This window comes from Poecilia reticulata, chromosome 17 (assembly GCF_904066995.2).
Source record: "Poecilia reticulata chromosome 17, P_reticulata-male-v2, whole genome shotgun sequence".
Classification (NCBI taxonomy): Eukaryota; Metazoa; Chordata; class Actinopteri; order Cyprinodontiformes; family Poeciliidae; genus Poecilia; species Poecilia reticulata.
In genome coordinates this window covers 21361965-21384796 of record NC_088846.1, presented here as the reverse complement: position 1 = coordinate 21384796, position 22832 = coordinate 21361965, and the positions used below count along the sequence as shown (strand labels likewise).

At 37.6% G+C, this 22832-nt stretch overlaps 1 protein-coding gene across 1 annotated transcript in view; it reads left to right on the top strand.

Moving 5' to 3' along the window:
- The window catches only part of insra (insulin receptor a), a 63320-nt gene that overhangs the window by 21433 nt on the left and 19055 nt on the right, over positions 1–22832 (top strand). The window contains exons 3-6 of the mRNA XM_081598429.1: positions 14268–14592; positions 20060–20199; positions 20510–20654; positions 20889–21103. Coding sequence (XP_081454555.1) covers positions 14268–14592; positions 20060–20199; positions 20510–20654; positions 20889–21103 — 825 coding nt within the window. The remainder of the gene's footprint in view (positions 1–14267; positions 14593–20059; positions 20200–20509; positions 20655–20888; positions 21104–22832) is intronic.

The window sequence follows — 22832 nt, the reverse complement described above, 5'->3', positions numbered from 1 at the left end:
GACACTCAAAGGAGCTTGTGCTCCTCCTTTCCTGCTGCAGCTCTCTCCTGTGTTTGGGATTGCTGGACTTATTACATATTTAATGAGGATCCCTTAAGATGATCAACATCTCTCCGCTGAGTCCCAATTCTCTGACCGGATTGGCATTTTGTTCAGTTGAAGCATTTGTAGCGCCTCGATCTGCTAGGTGTTGGGTTTTCATGACCGCTTATTGCTGTGAATGAGTGAGGTTAGGTAAGGACAAGACCTTTACTCCATACGGAGGGTCCAAATTTACACTCAGTACATGTCACATGCCTCTCCACCAATCACAAGAGGGACTTTGATGGGTTTGGAAGGGTCTGTGTGAATGTGTGGACCAGTAACTCGCACTATAAATCTCATGGGGGACACAACCTCTGCATCTGTGCAGACAGACGACGGCCTTTGTTTGTCCTTGTTGCTTGGATACGGGGGGGTAACACTGCGGTGTAATCGTGGATATGAACACATCCGTCATCCATCCTGGCCATATCGGAAGGAAAAGCGTGGCGGCCGATCATCATGCGGGCGAGAGGATGGGACCTGTTGTAGTATAAACCTTGGTCAACCTCGCCGCTGACCTTGCAGCGGCTCCCACACGTCAGCCAGCACTGGCGCCACAGTCCGTTTCCACTCCAAACAATGGCGGTTGTAGAAGTTCACCAAGAGCTCTCTTCAATTGTTTCCTGCCTTTGTTGGTCTGCTTCCCTTCTGAAGTTATGAATGGACGCCAAGGCCTTACTTGAGGTCTCGGTAGCATAAAATACTAATATGTGACCCTTGGAGGTCAGCAGGACAAATTTGGCTACTAGTGAAGCAATCCGTGAGAAAATTGTGGGTTTTTTTGTTTTGTTTTTTTGGGGAGGGGGATGTACCTTGAACCTACAGGGATATTTTAATCAGAATAACACATTTTGCTGGATGATAAATTGCGATTAAACAATAATATTGTTGTTTTGAGACCATTTTCAAGTAATTTAATGGTAATGGCAACATTGACACATTCTCAAAGATCAATAAATTTTCAATTCTAATGAACATTTAAAACAGTAACTAGAAGACATTTTAAATATACAAAATAAACAAATAAAATGAATTATGAAGTCTCCATAAACAAAATTGTCCTTTTAAAAAGTGATAGTTGAGACCAATTCACCATACTGAAAAATTTTGTCATCCAATTTTTGTCAGAAAGAGAAAAACAATAAATCATGCAAATAGAAATTGAGCTTGTTTTATTTATCAGGCGATTAATTGATGTATTGGTTATTGCGACAGGCCTAGCTGTTACAGGACCTAATACAAGAAGTCAATTTTAAATATTCAAAAGAGAAGTAAAAAATGTTTTATTCAATCTGATGAAACAGCTTTCCAGATATAAGTCCTGCTCATTTCTGCTAGATTGATTTGCCGTCACTTTCTGACACAGACTGACAGAAGTTTGTTAAAACATCTCAACCTTTGCCATTACTAACGCCTAAAGGCCAAACAAGGTGCTCTAAAGTACAGCGGTTCATTTCCTATTGCTGTTAAAAGGCCCGGGTTGTGTCACTGGTGAAAAATATAACTAATTGTAACCATTTTTCTGTACAGTTCAAGTGAAAAGTAAAAACTTCAGAGCTGTAATATTGCAGATTCATAATACTTTTGTGCTAATACTTTTTGTAATCTGATTATTAATTGGATAAAAAAATTGGCACATTCTGCAGATGTTTCATCTAACCACTTAGGTTTGTTACTGAATATTAGAAATACATTAAATAAAGAAATAATTAAATTCCTTTTTTAAATAAGAACATTGTACTGTCTAAAATGCAATAATTATTTGTAGCAAAGGCGATGCATCTGCAGCTAAAGACACTTCTGATATCAAAATGTAAAAAACTTAGGGCTTTCTGCTTGACTCATCATCAATACAGAGTAGCGATGATTTGTTTATTTTGTTATTTTTTTTAATCTTCAATGCAAAATAAATATATTTGTGTACAGTTTTGGCTTACTTACTGCTCTCTGGGTAGTGTTCTTTCACCAAATAACCTTTTTTGAATCTGTTTATATAACTGATTACTCAATTAGTTGACGATTAATCACGATTAATCAGATTAATTGATTCAGCTCTCTGCTCCATAAAGCCATATAAATTTAAGTCACTTCCGCGCCTTTCCTGTTATTTCGTTAAAAAGACTCTTATAAGAATTTTAGGATTCAAAGTTTGATGTGTTTACTTTAAAAAGAGTAAACTTAGAAACCTCTAGAATATTTTAGATTCTGCACTAACGCAGCGTTGAGGCGAGATTCTTTAGGATCGGCTCATACCTGAGGGTTGTAAATGAGTAAAGCTTTTCACTTGAAGCTGCTGTTTATTTGAATTGCCCCTGGCAACGCTTGAAATGCACACCAGCCAAGTGTGTCACCCACTTGTCATTCTATGTACAGCGCTGAGGCAGTTATGTTAAGAGGTAACTGGAGCTTCAGTTTTTGGGACCGTATATCCAAAACGTTGGACTGATTTACTGCTGCAGGAATTTTGGTTGATAATCATCGGTGCAGAAGAAGACACCCAGACAAGATGAGACAAATTCAAGTTGTAACAATATGCTTCCTGGTTTTTCCCCCTCTTGTCCAACTTTAGCAGTGTGAGCTACTCTTCTCTACAAGCCTTCAGCTCGCCTCTAAGCTCCCTTCACACACACCACATAAGTTCTTTTCTTTAAGCTGACTTAACCACTCTGGCACTCGCGCTTGTGGAGTTGCACCCTGCAAACCCTCTCCACGCAGCTATTGGAGCCTTTCCCATGGAATCTCAGACATTTCAGGCATTTGTTAAAGCTGAGCAGCCGACAGGCGTTTCTCCACCGATGAACTCGCTCACCACAGCCGTTCAGTTTCAAACGGATTGCTGCTGTTTTGATGATAGTATAATCATGTTTCTTTTCATCTGGTGCAAAAGACGTGCAGCTTAGTTTCATGAAAACTGTATTAGCTGCGTATGCTTTCTGTTGCCACATGTTTCAATATAAAGAATCCGTTTGTTAAAGTAGACAGTATAAATGTAATTATCAATAATAATGCGTGTAATGGTAAGTATTGCCTTTTAGCCTATTCTTTTTATCCATTTTTCTTTTCATGTCTACAACATGACACTAAAATATAACTAAACTAGAACTAATATAACAAATAGAATTTTAGTGTATTTTACTTACACAAAAGTAAAATACACTAAACCTTTTGTAAAAAAAAGTTTACAAAAAGAGCTGCAGATATTTTAAAATCTGCATTTTAAAATATCTGCATCTCTTTTAGTAAACTTTTTTTCTTCTTATTATTTTAAACCTAAAAATTACAACAAATTTGCTGTGGTTGGTATTTAGCAAGAATTATAAGTTGTTTTTTTATTAAAAAAGGTTACATAACAGTTTTATTTACATGACTGAGAAAATTTCTGTTTGGATTGTAAAGGTTGCAGATCCCAGGACTAAACATGCTTTTTCTCAAAAGTAAATATTCACAGTAATATGAAATAAAGTTTGTTGTCAGTATTTTATGTTGCAATAACAATTTTAAGCTTCAGCTGTAAACAAAAACAGAAAAAAAGGTTATATGTTATGTACAATGAAAATATATTCTTGGATTAACATAAATCCAGCCCTGAAGAAAAAAAATATTTTCAAAAAGTGGTCCTTTTTGAAAAGTTGGTTGCCCAGTCCTAGATGCAATCTTTTTTTTTTAAAATCTAATCTTAATGGTTTTGTTAGGAGCAACGATGCTAAAGCTTTGTATTTACAGCCATCTATAGTTGCAGAAGAAGAGCAGAAGATCCCAAACCTTTGTTTTGATCAATTTGAGTGTTGGTGCCCAGTTTATACCCACTTTTCCATCCTAATCTTTTTACCAGGTCAAACATGTTGTTGCAAAAATAGATTAAAAAGGACATACTCTTTGTTCTCACAAATTACATTACCACTCCTCCCCGTCTGTTCAAAAGTTTAAATACAATGGAAAATAGTTGACATTAAACAAAAAAAAAACGCACCACTTGATGTTGCATTAAGAACAAATCAGTGTTTGATGTCATTACCCAGACAAAGTTGAGCATTAGGGAAGTCATTATTTATTATTTTACCCTGACGCTGATATCCGGAAGGAAATGAAGATTCAAGGCCGCGCCGTGCGTCATTTGCCTGCCAAACAGGCGACGTAATTGCCCATCAATGAGAACACGGTGTTTATCATTTCTATTCCGGTCACGGACGAGCTAGATATCCTGCGTTTTGGATGACGGCGGCGTCGGGCCGACATTAAAAACAAAAAGTGCTTTTCCATGTTGTTGATGTGTTTTTGTTCTATTAGCGGAGGCAGGAGCCAGTTAATGAAGTTGTTTACGGTCCCTGTTGCTCCCAGAGTCGCCTTAACCGTGCCCTGCTGCCGCCGTTGAGTCAGGCCATCCAACAAGTGGAAATAAAACTGGTGATCATCCCTTGGTTTTATAAAGTCACTGCTTTTCTGCCTTCATGCTTGATAGGATTCTTTGCACATTGTTTGTGTTTGTTGTGTGATCTATAATTTGGTTTTCCAAAGTTTCTTCATTATTGTCTTCTTTAAGTAGTGCTCACAGTCAGGTTTTGTTAATTCAGACGAAATCATTTTGTCAAGCCACCACCTTTCACCACCTTTACCTTCTAGTTGCAACAACTTTCTTTAACCTGCAGATGTGTAAAACCGGATTTTAACTTTTGCTAATCTCATGGTTTAATTTCTTTTTCCTTTATGAACCAAAACCTCAAACGGTGATTATAATCTGGAACTTCCTCAGAATGAAATGTTGCTAAATATCTGGTGCAAGTTTTGTTGTTTTAGTTTAATACAGAACTATTTTCTGAATTTCTAGGCAGTCTGGAAAAGCAGGAATTGGATTTAAATATTTCACAGATCTGAATAAATGGGAAAAGAGACATATTTCCATTTGTCCGCCAGTACATTCATCTACATGTCCATCTGTTTCATCTCCCTTTACGTCTATAATTTGTGCAGTAAAATTAAAAGTAAAAGGTAATCTGAACTGGTATCTTTATGGAAATTTTTAGCAGTTAAATGATCAAAGTGTATTATAATCCTGGTGGGCCTCCAGGCTTTACTTGTACCCCACCAGACTAAGCATTGCTTTTTTATTTAAGTCTTTTTAAAATGTTTGCATTTTTTAAGACTTTGTAGTTGGCGTTCAGGTGTTAATCTTCCAATCTTTCAATAACGCATAATTATAAAGTGATATTTTCAAATTTCCTGTCAGCTTTAAACATTTTGTAACTCAAAAACACGACAGGCTGCTGGACTGCCCTAACACGCAACACCTGGCCTTAGCAAGTTTCCTGGGGGAAACCTTGAAAGTTAATGTTTAGCTCAAATATTAAACATTTGACATACTAATTACATTTTATTTTCACATTATACCAAATTGGTAGATGCAAAATTTGTCTGTTGCACAAAAACAAGCACGAAAAGCTCTGATGTAACTAGAAAGATGTATTTTTGTCTTTGCACAGTTTGACTTAAGATAGAAGCTAATCTAATCTCATGCTATAATTTCTTTTTCTTTTAGCCAAAACCTCAAACAGGTATTATAATCTGGAGCTTCCTAAAATAGCAACATTTCTAAGTGTCTGAAGCAGCATCTTTTTCTATCACATTTATTCTTATGCTGAGTTATTATTTGCAGAAATGAGCTGCACAAGTCAACTTTCAAAGTATTTTTACCATTATAAATGTTCAGTATTGTATTACAGGGGTGGAAAAAGCGTGGTTATATTTCTGAAAACATTCACAGGTGGTGTTCGGTTTTGGGAAATGGTTGCAGTGACGAAACAATCCGTTGTGATGGTTTGCTGAATATGTGAAGATGCAGTGATGAGCAACCGACTCTGCGCTTGATACAGTTGAAAGCTACGTTTACCAGAAACTGATGACTTATTCATGAAGAATGAATCACGTTTTGTTTATTGATCTCTTTATATTTCAAACTTTCACTTCACTACATATTGAGAGCAAAGTGGAAATAAAGTCAAATTATTTGTTTGTGTCCTCAAACTTAGCCAATAAAGCTGATTATGATTTATCTTTTGCTTTTAGGATGGAATGATACTATTAAAATGCAAAAATGTGGTCTCCACTGTGAATTTATAACAAACCTTCTATAATAATGGCATAAAACCTTATTTGGTTAAATATCCTAGCAAGTAGCACCTCAAGCACTCGTGTTATGTCACTTATTAACAAGCTTCTGGCCTGATATTTGCCCATTCGTCTTGTGATGAGTCAAGCTGACATAAAGTTCTTGCTTTCTGGCACAAACCAGGTTTTTAAACAAACCTGATAAGAGTTTCAGTGGGACTGAGGTTCAATCCACTCCAACAGCTTAACATCAGCCAGCTGTCTCCAGTCCAAAACCCAGTTTCACTCCCTACTTAGGATTATTGTCAAATGAGACAACGTTTGGGCCATTTTAGTTCACATGATGGTTAAAAAAGCGAGAACATTTTGAGTGTTGAATCCAATTAGCTGGTAATTTGAGGTGAAGTTCAAAAAGATTGAGGGTAGTCATCCTTTTTCAAAACTTTTCCCCATTTAGGGGAATACACCATTATCACTTCCAGCAAAAAATCCCACAACAATCCTGCTAGTAATTTGCTTAACTGCATGATGTAACAGAACAATCACTGAAAAACTGGCTTTGTAAGTAACATTTAAGAATTTGTAATTGAAATAAAAGCCAAGTTCAGTGCCAACCAGTAAACCGACCCAATTATGCACAGGTTCTAGAGGTATTCCAGCTCGTTGAGGGCTGAAAAAGTGTAGATGAGGTGATAAATTACATACATCTGAATAAAATTAGGTTTTATGAAATAGTACAAATAGATTTAAATGTGTTGATTAAAGAAAATTAGTAAAATGATAAGGAGTTGTGTGTTGGTTTGAGGCAGGGGTGTCTAAATCATTTTCAGTTTGGGCTGTATCAAAAATCTGAATGTTCCTAAAGGGCCGGTTGTGCCAGAATATATTGATAAAACAAATTAAACTGTTAAAATATCAATAAATGGCTGTTCCTCCAGGATTTGGTGATTGTTTTAGTGTTTTTTTACAATCAAAATTACAGATTTTGCGGTGCCAACTTGGAAATGTTTGTAAGGAATTTTTACTAATGTAGGATGCTAAATGTGACTTTTTATACTTGTATCAATTACAGTCTTTAAAATCAAGAAAGGTTGAGGGAGCAGTCACTTAAACTCAATGTTTTTGACCAATTTTGAGAAAATTTGAAGTAAAATAAAAAAAAACCATGTGGAGACTTGTTGATTTTGTGTGAATTTTGCAGATTTATTGATGTAATTGATCTAGAGGGCCACATAGAAAGCTACAGCGGGCCAGATTTGGCCCTCGGGCCTTGAGTTTGACATCTGTGGTCAAACTTTAAGGTGTTGTATTTGGATTTACTCTGCTGGAGTTTAACAGTTTTTCTACAAGGTGGGATGCCAAGATTTAGGTTTTATTGTCTGATCAGACTAACAAAATCACCATTTCCTCCTAAATTTGGAGTAATAAATTTGGATTTAAACATTTAATTCAATGTTTAAACTGCTAACCTGTCTTGTTTTCACCCATCTCAGTGAGGAATGAGGCTTCAAACATCTTCTGTTTATTCCTTTTCTCACTCTGGTTCTAACTTTTCAGCCATGTGTCTCCCTAAAGCCTTTTTTCTTCTGGCCTTCAGTAAAAACTTTCTTTCATAAGAAGCTAAATGCTACCCTTGTCATTGCCGTGGAATTTTAATTGGCAGCCAGCGCTCCACCACGTCCCTGTTTGCCATGTTCTCTGATCCAAAGTGATTGCAACCCAAATAGTCTGAGTGCGCTGTTGTTTCATCGCTGCCTTAAAAGAAGACTAAAAAAGGAAAATTGCTCCAGAAACATTCTGGTTTGTGAAATTCTCAGACTCCCTATTTTTTCATGGATGTAATCCAGGAGTTTCAGCTCAGAGTTATCTAAGATTGCATAAACAGGTTGGTGTTTGTTTAGTGTTTTAAGATTCAGCATTTTTGGCTGTTTAGCACTCTTTTCTGCCTTTCTACTTGTCCCAACTTGGTGGATCTCATATTGGCACATGGCGCAGATCGCTTCATTCGCCCTCATGCTGGCAGCAGTGTGTATTCTTCTTGGTCGCCTCAGAGCCTGAAGCGCTGTTGGTTTGTTGTTGCAGCCTGTTTTAAAGCCTCGGGGATCGGGGGTCTCATTTTGCAGCCCTACTCCGCCTCCATTCCCACCGAAGCCTCGGCTAATGCGATAAGGAGCCAGGCATTTCTGCAGCTTTTTTGCTCGGCCTTCATGTGATCCTGCTGTACTTTGGACAAGCTGCATAACAGGAGATCGGTCAGAACCCGACCGGTGTCAGTGGAACCAGACTAGGAGGACAAGAGACAACAGGTCTAAATCCAACTGTCTTTTGAAAACTTGCATTGATTTATTGTTGCTTGATGATTGTACCAGTGGAAGATAAAGCATGAAGATGCTGACGGGGCCCAACTGGAGTGGACTAATGCTGGGAAAAACACCTCTGTTCTCCTTAAACCGTTACAGCTTCAGGCCTAATTATAATAACAATCCAGGAAGTTACCATGTATTTAAAGATTTGCATGTTTTAAAGGAAAGAATGTGAAATTCCCTCAAAAGGCCCCCCTCCTCATTCACAAAGATCAAAGTTGGCTTGGGTTGGCCCCTCTCTTGCAGGTCCCCAGGGTCTCAACCCTGAAAGCATTTCTGACAAGCACACAAGAAAACAAGTCCATCTCCTTCAGTGTGGTCACTCTTTTCGTTACTGTTGGAGCCTCTCAGGTTGTAAGACGGCAAATAACTTCTCAGCATCAGCTTACAGACGTGATTTTAGTTTTACAAACGGTGCTAATGGTGGAAATTAGTGGTTTATAGCGCTTCTTTCGCAGGGTCAACTCCATTAAAGTTGGCAGAAACCCACCTCTGTTGAATTTACTCAGTTTTCAAAACTCTTCAAGATAAAAGATATACACTTTTAAACTAATATTCACTACACAACCCCTGAGATTGCAATCAAAAACACCAATAATGATCCTTTCAGATCAACGGTAAGATTTTTTTTCTTTCACTTGTTAAACACGACAATGTGCTGCAATCAGAGGGCATGGGTGCTTTCAGATCATGCAGCTGGGATTACTGGAAAAAGGGGCAGAGCTAAAAGCTAAAAGGATATTTCACTGTTTTTTTATATTTTTATTCTAGTTCAACATCTAAAAATGCTCAAAAATGAACTGGATGTTTCTGCTATAAACAGAGATGCTTTGAAAACAAATGTAACCTTATGAAAAGTTAAAAAAGGAAGATTTTTAAATCTTCGTTGACATTGAATGGTCTTGAAATGAGGCATGTATTAAATTCACTTAAAATTATTCATAACACTTGTAGATTTAGTTTTAAAATTATTTCCAATCAAGTAACAAGTTTGTTTTGGATCAAAAATAATATCAAGAAAACGGCAAACAATTTTAGTTATTTTTTTTATTTTTAATTTGACTAAAAATGGGATGTTGAAAATTAATTTGACTCTTTCCAATAAGCAATAGAAAATCTTAATTGCCATTACGCACACTATTTTGTGGTATTTCTTTTTGTAATGGCATAAAAGTGGCAACAAAAAACCAAACATTAAAAATGTTATTGCAGAATCTATCTATGGTGCACACAAGCTAAAACTGCTCTTAAAATAAATCTAATGAATAAAGCTGAACTACTAACCCACACAAATGTCGATATTCATTTTCTTATTAAGTAATGAAGTTATTTAAATAATAAAGGCATCAAACCTTTTAGTGAAAATACAAAGATTATTTTCAACCTAACTTCATAAAGAGATTAAACTTGGATCAGATTATTTTACATTGATTGCAGATTATTTAAACCACAATTTGGGATTTTTTTTTAAAACATTAAATTCATTCCCTAAAAACAAAAAAGGAAATCCAGGGCTATGAAAATAGATTTATGTCGCAAAAATCTGTTTTCAACTCGTTCTTCTGAGCTAAGTCAGGTTTACTGAATGTAAAATGTACGTCTTATTTTAATGAAAATAAACCAATTTTCTGTCTAGATTAAATTAGGGAGTCATCTCCACTCCATTAAATGGTAACTGCACAAATTCAGAACCAAAATCCTCCACCATCCAAGCCAATAAACTTTGATTTTAGATGTTCCTGAAATTGAAAATATTATATTTGAGTCCATAAGAATCTCCTAAAGTCATGGATGAGAGGAGAGATGATTAATGTACTGAGGCGTGGAGCTGCTCGGCCTCATAACAACAAACCATAATTGTTTTGACATGAGCGTGACCCCATTATTGTCGAACGCTCTGTTCTCCTCAACAGGAGCTTTCTTTTGTTTATGACAGCCATGCATAGTAAATAGAGACCTAAACTCAGTGAATGAGTGCAGCGCAGTGAATGCAGCGAGACTTGCTCTCATTCAGCGCCGGCTTGTTTCTGTGCGACTCTCGTGGCAGATTTTCCGTTCGCAGCTCTCCCTCTCTCGCTGTGAGGGAATAGAGAGGGTTAACGTTTGAAGCCGTCTTTCTTGGAGATGGGAGAGGCCAGTTGAATGGCTGGCTGCAGCAGCTAGTCAACACATTGGCTAAGACTGAGGGAGGATCTGCTGCTGGGTCTGTGCTGCGGCGTGGAGCGCTGGCCGAGGATCAGGAGTCTCTGCTGCGCACCGCATGTTTGTGTGCAAATATGCATGTGGGGATAGCTTTAAGAGCTGCTTTCCAAACAAATGGGAAGGGAAATAAAAGCTTCAACTTGTGTGAAGATGACTGAAAAATGAACAGTGGTTATATCATTTGTTTTTACAGCCGCGTCGCCCCGCTGTTCCCCCCTTCGCCGCCCTCTCATGTTGCCATTCTCCTCTTTCTGCTGCTCTCCACACACGCATGCGCACACACACGCATGCGCACACACACGCACGCACACACACACACACACACACACACACACACACACACACACACACACACACACACACACACACACACACACACACACACACGCACGCACACATACACACATGCACATACTCCTGCAGCTCTTCATGCTCCCCTCAGGTAATGGAAGAGGACACTGCGTTGTTTTCGTCTTCTAATGGACAAATGATGAGTTTATTCATGACACATGTCCCTACTGTCTGTGGAAACCACATTTTTTGAAACATAAAATTAGTTTTTCACACTGTTATCGTCTCAGACACCTGTAGGTAAGGTTTGACCTGTTGTCCGTCTCTAACCTCAATGACTGGCAGCCCCTCCACACACACACACACACACACACACACACACACACACACACAACAAACACGTGCTCCGTACCGGATTTAATATGGCTTTCATGGACAAGAGGTTAATCTCCAGCGTTCAAGTTAGTCGGTGAATCCTTCATCTACGCTCGCACAATTTGTCCTCACCTACATTCAGTCGCTAGTGGCTAAACCCACCTGCAAATCAGCGCAGCCTGAAGGTTATGCAACAGTAGAGTTTCACTCTGTGCACAATCAGGCTTTAAATCAATAAAGATCAATACAGTTTGAGTTTTCTGTCACATTTACAGCAAAGAAACCAACACCATAAGATAATTTAAATTGACTAAAAAGCGATGTTAATTAGACTTGTAACTGTAACAAATTTTTTTGGACAATAAATTTATTGCGATAAATGATAATTTTCAAGTGATATAATGGTAATGATATAAAAATGCAAGAACACATTCTCAAACATCAATAAACTTTAAATGAACATTTAACACTGGAACTTTAAAAAATGTAAGAAATATAAAATAAACAGGAACGACAAATAAAATAAAATATGAAGTTTTTAACAAAAAGGATGACTTTGGTAGAATTTTTTCTATCAAAAAAAGAGAAAAGAAAAACAATAAATCACACAAATAAAAGTTATTGAGGTTGTTTTAATGTAGCATGTGATTAATTAATTTATTGTTTATTGCAGTGTTTTTCAATGTTTTTTGAGCCAAGGTACATTGTTTTAATTGAAAAAATCCAGAGGCACACCACCAACCAAAAATGTAAACAAAGATACTCTGTAGCCGCCTATATTACATATATAGTCATTCTTATCAACGTGTCTTGAATAGGAATCAAATAAACACAAAAATTTATTTTCATCATATTTTCCATTTATTTTTTCAAATTGCACGTAACACGTGTTACGACTCTTTTGAAGTGGACGTACTTCAAAACAAACGAATGACGTAATTTTAATTCTAAATTAAAATTACCACTTTCTTCATTGATTTCCAATTTTGACTTCCAATGGTTCTCTTCCTGCTAAAGAGCCCCCTGGTGGTTGAAGAACAATCCACAGAAAAGCCGCTTGTTCAAAGTGTAGGAAAGAAGCAGCAACTTATAGTCTGAAAATTGGATAATTTCACCCACTGTGCCGCAGCACAGTGTTTGAAAAACACTGATTTATTGCAACAGGCCTAGTGTAAATTATTGGTAACAAATTGGTCTGTCACACATTTTGCTGGACAATAAATTGTCCCAGAAGTTATTGCGATAAACGATAAAGATCAATAAACTTTAAATTCAAATTCAAACATTTAACACTGCAACTGGAATACATTTTATATAAAATAAAACTACAGAAACAACAAATAAAAGGAATTATGAAGGCTCTGTACACAAAATTGCCCTTCAAAAAAAGGGCTTATTGAGGTCGAAACATCAGACTGAAGACTTTTATCATCCAGTGTTTAGTAGAAAAAGAAAGAGAAAAGATGAAAAACTATAAATCATGTTAATGGAAATTTTTATTTTAATTTATCATTCATTTAACTGAACCTGTTATTCATAAATGGAGGAAACATGCTCATTGATATCTCATCAGTTACCAACAACACATTTTTATGATGTCCAATACTCTATGGAAATATTTTGTTGATTTGGAGAAAAATGTGTTGTATTGGTGTAAAATGAATACAGCGTTTCAGAAACAGGCCGTCACTCACTCAGCACCTATCGTCATTTCTGATCTACAGTCATTGGAAAGCTCTGACCAGCCAATATTGATTTTAGCTGATTCCAATCTCTCTCGAAGAACAGCAGGACATTTTTATTTTTTTTAAGCTTTGAGAGGTTATTAAATGTTTGTATGAAGCATGGAGGGTTAGAGTCCAGGTTTGTGGCATCTTTTAGCAGTGCCATAACATTTTTCAATGAGAGCATTAACAAATGTCAATAAATTAGAAAATATAATTAAATGCAGTTGGTGTGTGCAGTTCAGTGAAACAGATCTCGCTTATTTATGTGATTACAAATGGGAATGTTTCTCAAGAGGATTATTTGAGCTTGCTGGGCTATAATTGCTGTATAATTATATTATAACCTAGAAACTCCTTGTAGCTTATAAATTATGGAGTACTTGTACTTATAACAGGAGCATCTAGTTCATATGTTCACTCAACCCAAAACAGGAATTAGGGCAAACTTAAAATCCAGAGAAACTCCTTCTAGTTTATAAATCATGGCCTACTTATTCTTAAACATGGGTCTACACTTTTTTGTTTTATTCTTCTTTTATTCTTTCCTTTGGTTTGTTGTTTCTTTGTATTTCTTTCTAACTCATGTGAAGCACTTTGAATTGCCTTGTTTCTGAAAACGTGCTATAGAAATAAAATTACCTAATGCATTCACAGCCATTCAGTTACCTACAAAAAGAAGAAATAAATCATTCTTATTGTCACGTTTATCATTATCACATGAGGATGTTGCAATAAAACGTGCAAGTCTGTCGCCCAACCCGACTCTGAGAGCCACAAATTGTCCCTGGGTCACTTTGGACACCTCTGCTTTAAATACTGTTTGCAGTTTGTTCTTACTTGTTCTTACCAGTGTTCTGGATAAGTATGTGCTGCTTTAATGACCAGTGGTTGGACCCCTGCTGTCTGCAGTCAGTACGCTTGTTGCCACATGACAGATGATCCTCTGCCTTATGCTGCGAGGGATTTCTCTCCTGCTGAATGAAAGATCTCACTGTGTAACATTTCTGCGATTGTCATTTAGACTAAAAATAATATAACACATGTACATTTATGGCTTGCAAGATCTAAAATCTGCTGTTGACCCGCTCCGTCTAAAATGCATGTCTCTTCCCTCTCCACGCAGTGTGTCCTATTAACTGCACACACCGGGCCTGCACCAAGGACGACGACTGCTGCCACTACCAGTGTCTGGGCGGCTGCCTGAGGCCCAACTCGCCCAGGCACTGCGTGGCCTGCCGCGGCCTCCTGCACGAGGACAGCTGCGTGGAGCGTTGCCCAGAAAACTACTTCACCTACAAGGGCTGGCGCTGCGTCTCCCTCGCCTTCTGCCAGGATCTGCACAACAGGTGCAAGCAGGAAAAGAGCCCTGACTGCTACGAATACGTCATCCACAACGGCGCCTGCATCCCAGAGTGTCCCTCCGGCTACTCGATAGGCAACTCCTCCACGTAAGTGGACACTCGAGACGGTCTGATGGCTGCTTGATGGCCTGCAGGGAAGATGTTTAATCAGCGAAGTGTTCATTGTATGCTGCTTTAGAATAGATTTTATTTAGCATCTTTGCTCCGTAGCTCTGCTGTTTTAAGTCAAAATGTGTGCTTTTTCTTTTTTACATCACCTGTGTTTGATGTGTAATCGAAAAGAACAGAAGTGGGGCAAAAAAATTCAACATATATCAATTAAATATGGAAGGGAAAAGAATGAAGGAGGGAACAAAAGAAGAGATGAAAGGAAAATAGAAGGAAAAACAGAGAGGGAATTGGAAAAAAGTTGGAGAAAATGCAATAAAAGATGGATAAAAGTCAAGAATTGGAAATAAAAGGAAGGAGAAATTGCAAAACAAGAAAAGAAAAATGATAGGATGATTGGAAAAACAATGAAAAATGCAATGAAACATGGATGAAAATCCAGAAAGGAGAGGAAGAGGAGATTGTAAAACAAGGAAAGATGACAAGAAAATGGTAGATTGAAAAAGGAAAACAAAGATGCCAAAAGAAATCTGGAAAGAAAGATAAAATGGCCAGAAGGGTGTAAAACTACAAGGGAAATTAAGAGACAAAAAGAAAGATGGAAGAAAGAAACACTGAAACTCATTTGTTTGTGTTGTATGCTCGACACAGCGTTCTGACTACGCTTGGCGTGGATTCACTCCCAACTCAGTGAAGTCTGCACAGAGTTGTGTTAGAGATTTCTTGAACTTTGGCCTCGATGACGCAAAATTACACAGCCTATAGCATGAGTGCATCAGTGAAAACGCTGTGGACTAATCTGAGGGTTGGCGTGGAAGCAGCTTCATCAGCTTCCTCTCCCGTGTTGTTCCTCCTTTCCTCTCTTTTAGTAACAGATCTCTCCATTTTTTTGGTTTTAGGTTAAAAAAAAATATCTCCAAGCTGAACCAAAGCCATCAAGCTTTTACTTTGAAAACTGCTCCTTCTGTGCTCTGCTGCAGAAAACAAGGCTCACCTCCGACTCCCACACTGAGCTCATATCGCCGTCATGTTTAATATTTAATTTTCCACTTTTAGAAAGACCAGGAAAACACCTCAAAGGGAATTTTAAAAACCGTGTTAAAGCTTAAGGTTCCTTAAAAGTCTCTAATCAGTTTATGGTAAAAATTTATATTAACTAGGGCCAGGACTCTTAATGAGATAATTACGATTGATTTAATAGATTAACATTTTTTATTTATTTGTAAATACAAAGACCCCGCCTCTCATCTGGAACGTTAGCTGGAGATGGGTCACCAGCAACCCTCCCGACCCCACTAAGGGACAAAGGGTGTACAGAAAATGGATGGATGGATGTAAATACAAAGTTTTACATAGAAAATTCCTAGGAAACATTTTGGTGTCGCTCTCTGGAACCTTTATAATGCGTTTCTGGTATGTCTGTTAATTTGACGCACAAGTGACGTCTGCAAACAACAGCAATGAACAACAAATCCACTTTTCTTTCCCCACTAGGGGTTAATTTTTGCTTCAAAACACAATCTAATGGGATGTTGGAAAATACTATTTCTGTGTGCAAATTGTGCAAAAAATTAGTTTAACCAAACTTTCCAAGTCTAAAATAGCATCTAAATGCTAAGCATGATTAGCATCCACAGTTTACATTTCTAGAGAATAATTTTCTGAAACAGGAGTTTCTGAAACACTTGAAATATGATTTTTTTTTACAAATTTGATGGTTGAATAACAGAAAAACAATAAGTATCTTTGTTGTTGAGCTTACATTTCTATTTATGCAATAATTTAGTAGCTGAAAGGGTTTTGGAATTGAAAATGTTCCTTATTTTGTTAATATAAACTATGAACTCCTGCTTCATGTTTGTAACAGAAGGACCTGGAAGTCCCCTCAGCGCTGGCATCACCTTGTTTGTTTTTGCACACAGAAACCAACAGTGAGGTCAGAGCGCTGCAGTGGTGCAGGAAGACTGGCACATCTGCGTTTCTGACTCAGTGTTCCTCATTTTGGTGTCGTTCTCTGGTCTGCAGGTGTCTGCACTGCAGAGATCGAGTGGTATGCAAATGCAGCTACTGAGACGTGAAGCTGCTTTCACTGTTCAGTCGTTTATAGCCTGTTATGTTTAGACGTTTGTCCTCGTATCGCAGTAAGGAGTCACGCTGACGTGTTTGGGGTTTTATTTCTGTTTTGAGAGCCAGTTTGTCAGCAGCTGAGAACCAGAGTTTCTGCCTGAAAGGAAAAGGAAAACGTTTGATTTAAAGATTCACCTGGTGGGAATAAATATGGGAAACTTTTAAAACGTATGAATAATACCACAGAATAAGGTTTTATAAGATCCATCCGTCGATCTGTCCATCCATCCGTCCGTCCATCCACCCACCCATTCATCCATCCAGTACTGTGTTCATAAATCTGTCATAAATTACAGTTTAACTTTATTTATGCCTAAAAATCCAAAACAATTCTTGACATCAGAATTCCTGAAATCAGAATCTTGGAAAATCTGGAATTTTGTCCTGAAAAAAAATCAATGTGATTCTGTAAATCATGAATGTTTAGACACCAGCAGAACGTGACGGGCGCTGAGGGATTACCGTCCATTTACTGTGACTGGAGGCTTCGTTCTTCGGTCTCTGCAGGAAATAAAAACGTTTGTCAACGAGCCGATTGCAGCGGTGAAGTCCAGCCAGACCGTCGCTCAGAGCTGTGACGAGGAAAAGCCGTTGTGCTCTGGTTGTTTGTGACGTTATGTGTGTTTAACCTTTATTAATCCACAGAGGATTTGCAGAGTACATAATCTCCCATTTGAACAGTGTGCACCTTCACGTCTAAAGAGTCACACGGCGCTTATTCACACCTGACAAGCAGCTAGAGAGCAGACGGAGTGCCGGTGCAGCCTTTCTTCAGACAGAAAAGATGCTCGCTCTTTTCTGCTTTGAGGTTCTGAGGCATAAAGCTAATCTTTGGATAAAAAATGTAATATTAACCCATACATATATGTTGGGTAAAGCCTATTTTAATGATCAGATATTAAACTAAAGTGTTTGTTTAGTTTACTTTAGCCAGTTTTTGGAGATAAGCTGTAGATTTTTCGTCGTCTCCAGAATAAAGCCGCTCAAAATCAAGCATAGGTAGCCGCTCTCTGGGCAGATTTGCTCTCGCTTTTCCAGGGAAATGAATCAACAAAGCCTGCACATCTGAACCTCCAGGCTACTGTCGACCTGTAGTGAACCCATTTGGACTCGAATCCTTGGCTTTTCGCACTGTGACTGTCTCTGTTCCCCTTTTTGGCTCGCTGTTAGGATGAGCGGTGCTCTCCTCGCAGTTAGTAAAAGTGCAGATGTGGCACCAGAGAGTAAGGAAAAAAGCAAGAAGGGTCAAGATGGTTCAGGGAAGTTATGCACTAAGTAAATAAACGATGCTCAAAGCTTGCTATGTGGAAGATAGAAATGCTTATTTCCCCTCGAGGCGCCTGCCGTTTTTTAAGAATTGCGTCACATGAGCTGATTGTTTTGCTGTTGGAAGCTGTTTGTTAATCTGATCTACTGTTACAACATTGCTACGGCCGCGTCGCAGATCAGCTGCTGCTCTCTTCCATTGTCGCAACAGCTTTTGCTTTGCAGACATGTTGCATCCACTGTTTACCAATATGTTATCAATCTACAGCCACAGATTAATTTCGCTTTGGGACAAATAAAGTATTTTTAAATTTGATTTCTTTTTTTTGAAAATTGTTTTTGGCCATTTTCAAGCAAAAATATATTCTCACCCTCTGATAAAATTGACTTTGACCGAACATGAACATAGTAATCACAGTTCGGGCTGAAATTATTTATCAGATTAATCGTGTTCAATTGATTTATTGAAATAACCGTCAACTAATTTAGCAATTGACTAATTATTAACCAGAATATATAGACTAAAAAAAAAAAGGCAATTTGCTGAAAGAACATACTCCTAGCAGTAATTAAGCCAAAATGGTGCCAAAAATTTACATTTTGAATTTAAGATAAAAAAATTTTTTAAAAAATCATGTTTGTCTGTAAATATTTTCTATCCAGAACTCAGGAAGTGGTACTCTTAGCTTTACCCATTTCAAATTCTGTAAAAAAAAAAAAATAAAGTAAAATAAATCTCCTGTTAAGCATATTTTGCTGTCAAATATTAATTGGTTGATCCAAAAAATAATCAACAGATCAATCCTACACTTTATTGGTAAGTCGGACGGAAAGGACTGATGCAGACTCATCTTTTACTACAAATGATGAAGCATTCACTAAAGAAATACTGTTATTGCACTTTATTCAATAAAATGTTTATTTTATTGTTCAAAAGGAGATTTTATTTCCATATTTTTTATGCATTTCTAATATTGTATTAAAAGGGATTAAATGAAAAGTAAACCTGTGAAAGTCTGAAGTTGAACCAACATGTGGGAACTGCATCAAACGAAGCATAAAGCAAGTGATAAATTGTCCCAGTAGTTATTGTTATAAGTAATAATGTTGCTGTTTTGTAGTGATATATTCATGTTGGTATAATAATGCAGGTTTGTTCTTTTAAAGAATAAGCAGAAATTTTGCCCAGAGCATCTAACACTGGAACTGGAAGATATTTTAGATATTCATAATAAAACACGACAACAAAAAAATAATAAATTTAACAAAAATGAAAACCACACACAGCCAAAACCAAGCATAAAATGGATTATGTTGTCTCTTTAAACAAAATTGCCCCCTTCTAAAAAAGTATTAATCATCAGAATGACAATTATCAAGCTCCTTTTAATGTGATGAATTTAGTAATTAGTCAGTCAAGTTTATAACTGTAGCACTTTTCAGCAACAAGGCAGTTTAAAGCGCTTTACGCCATAAAAACACAAAAATCAACATTTGAAACATTATACATTTCCAAGTGTTGTGATTACAAATCAAAAATGTTGGTTAATGTTTAATTATGGTACAAAAGCCTCTATAAACAAGTCTAGACTCAAAGCAACTCAGTGTTTTACAGTTTTCTGGAAGTTTGTTCCCGATTTGTGTTGCATAAAAGCTGAATGCTGCTACTCCGTGTTTGGTTCTGATTCTGGGGATGGAGACCAGAACCAGAAGCCCTGAGAGGCCTGGAAGGTTGCTATGACAACAGCAGATCATTCATGCATAACGGTGCTAATCGGTTCAGTGATTTATAAACTAACACTATTTTAAAGTGTATTTTAAAGTATTTTAGTTTTATTGCAACAGACTTACTCCAGTTATCTTTATAATCAGATTTAAATAATGGGTGTATTTTGTGGAGTCAAAAACATTCTCACTTTGCGCTATAGTGTAAACAACCTACTAGTTGGTGAACTATTAAAAGAGGTACTAGGATTAGCACACACTTCTGTTCTTAGATATTTTCTAAACAACTTGATTTGATTTTTTTTCCTTTTTTTTTTTTTTTTGTTAGTCTCAACTGCACGCCCTGCGCAGGGCCCTGTCCCAAAGTGTGCATGGGTCTAAAGACGGTGGACTCTGTCACTGCCGCCCAGGCCTTGAGGGGCTGCACCGTCCTCAATGGGAGCCTGGTCATCAACCTGCGGGGAGGAAGTGAGTACCTGCGGTCCATTTAGTGGTGTCACGTGACAGCGTGCGACCCGTCAGCGCTGCAGGGAAAAACAAAGGCTTGTTGACTTTGTCCAAAACAAAGAGGCTACGTCAAGAGCACCCAATCAAGCAGCTAGAAAACAAAACATGGAAATAGAATATTAAAGATACTGCTGATGATAAAACAAATGTGTTGTTCTTCTCTTTATGTCCACCTACTGTTTAATAAATGTCTCTAGTGCCACAAAAAAAAAAAACTCACTTTTATGGCTTTAGGATTTGTTTCATTGTTTTTCCTTTTTCTTTTTTCTAGACAACATTGCAGCTGAGCTGGAGGCCAGCCTGGGCCAGCTGGAGGAGATCACTGGTTACCTCACAGTGCGACGTTCCTACGCTCTCGTATCCCTCTCATTTTTCCGCAAACTCCGCCTCATTCGCGGAGAAGAACAGGAAATCGGGTAATCCTCCCTTGTCCTTAACTATTTCAGAGCCTCTTCCTGTAATTATGAGTTAAAAACAGACAGTCTGACCTTTTCAAAATTTCTTTTTATGTGCTTTTGGTTTGACCTCTCAAAAAAACAAAAAAAAAAACAAAGTTTAATCCTGAAATTGTGGTGGATGTTTCTTATTTAAAGCTCTGCAGTCAGAAATAGCCTTCAATGCTCACTGTGAGTCCATGCGCTGTTTTCCAGGAATTATTCATTTTACGCCCTGGATAACCAGAACCTGCGGCAGCTCTGGGACTGGTCCAAACACAAGCTGACCATCCTGCAGGGCCGCATGTTTTTCCACTACAACTCCAAGCTCTGCATGTTCGAGATCCGCAAGATGGAGGAGGTGACGGGAACCAAGGAGCGGCGGGTCAAGAACGAAATCGCTTCCAAGACCAACGGAGACCAGGCCTCATGTAAGGAACCACAGTCTGCAGACGTGACTGTTGTAGCAGACGGCACACACTGACGCATGGCACAGCTGTTATTGTTATAGAGGTCACTTCCTGTCTTGTGTTTGTAGATAACTTCCTGGAGACATTTACACTGATTTTGTTTTTCTAAGAAGAAGCAGCACAGTGGAAAACATTCAAAAGTATTCCTTTCCCTTGAACGTCTTTACATATTAGCATGTTGTAAACTTCACTAAATGTTTTGGGGATTTTATGAAGAAGTTTGAAAGATCTTTTTGTTTTGTTATTTTGTTTCCTTCAGTTCACATTCCACAGCCTATTTGCACATAACACACTCTCTCTTCTGTCTCTATCTAGTTTTTGTTTAAAACTCACATAGTGTTGGACTATAACAAGTGTAGCATTGTTTGAAACTACAGATCAACATTACAATAGATTGATTCAGTGGATCTTGGCAATAGAATACAAAGTAGAATCAATTGACATCCTTTCTACATTTTTTATTTTTCCTCATTTTGCATAAATACTCTCAATCATTTCTGGCATATATAGTTTGAAGTCTTTTTTCCACTTATTCCAGTCTTTGAAGAAATAGGTTTATCTTCAACTTGACTGCGCAGTGTTTGTTTTTGGCCTTTTTTCCCCCCGACAGACGCGTCACCAAACAGTATTACACCTACAATTTTGACCGAAATTGGCTACAACTGGCTGACCAGATAACCTTCTTGCACATGTTTGGAGGCCATATCGGTGAAGTGCATGACTGATAGTTGTCATGACAACAGATTTCTGCACCTAAACTGTGTATCTCTGCAGCTCCCTCCAGAGTAGCCAAGAATCTCCTAGTTGCTTCTCTGTCCGTTTAGGTGATCATGTGTTGGTAGTTTTGCAGTTGTGCCACCATCTTTCCATTTTCAGAGGATGAAGCCATCTCTCTGTGAGATGTTCAAACCTTGTGTTATTATTTTATGAACTCAGACTGCTGTAATCTTTGGGATTATACATGGTTCTACCAAGAATAATCCCAATAAAATTAGCTATTTTTTGCTGCTCTTGTGGAAAAATTTGTAAATATTTTCTCTGAAAGTTTAAGATTTTTGTTGTATGACTTCTTAATGTTTCTTTTATATATATATATATATATATATATATATATATATATAAAAGCCCCACTATATATCTCAGTGTATTCAATTCCAGTCTGACAAATGATTGGGCATAAAATATTCTGGTCGTCTCTGTCCGTGAAAGAAGTTTTAAATAAAGGTTAAACTTGTACAGAGCCCCACCGTTGCTATGACGACGACAGCAGGACTGTTGGTTCCAGCTGGGAGAGGAAAAAACGCAACAAAACACTCAATCAGCGCTGAACCACACAGTTTTGACAGTAATCCCTCCAAAGACGTGCTTTGCTTGAAGAATGAGTTGTTTATAAGAGGCTGGCTGCTAAATTAGGTCAAAAATAAATCCTAAATTTTCTTTTCTCAGAGAAAATAGCCAGGATAAATTGTCTGAAGAACAACATTTAGACAGGCTTTTGCTTCATCAGACTGATACTGTAATAATCAAAACAGTTTTTGTATTTTTAATTTGTTCAGATCCTCATCTTTCAAATTTTTGCTTGTATAAATTCTTAAACTTCTGGTTTCCATCTGACCTTTACTTGGACAACAAGCATCTCAGCTGTGAAGGTCACCGGACTGGAGCAAATTTTTCCACTCAGCTGCACAGA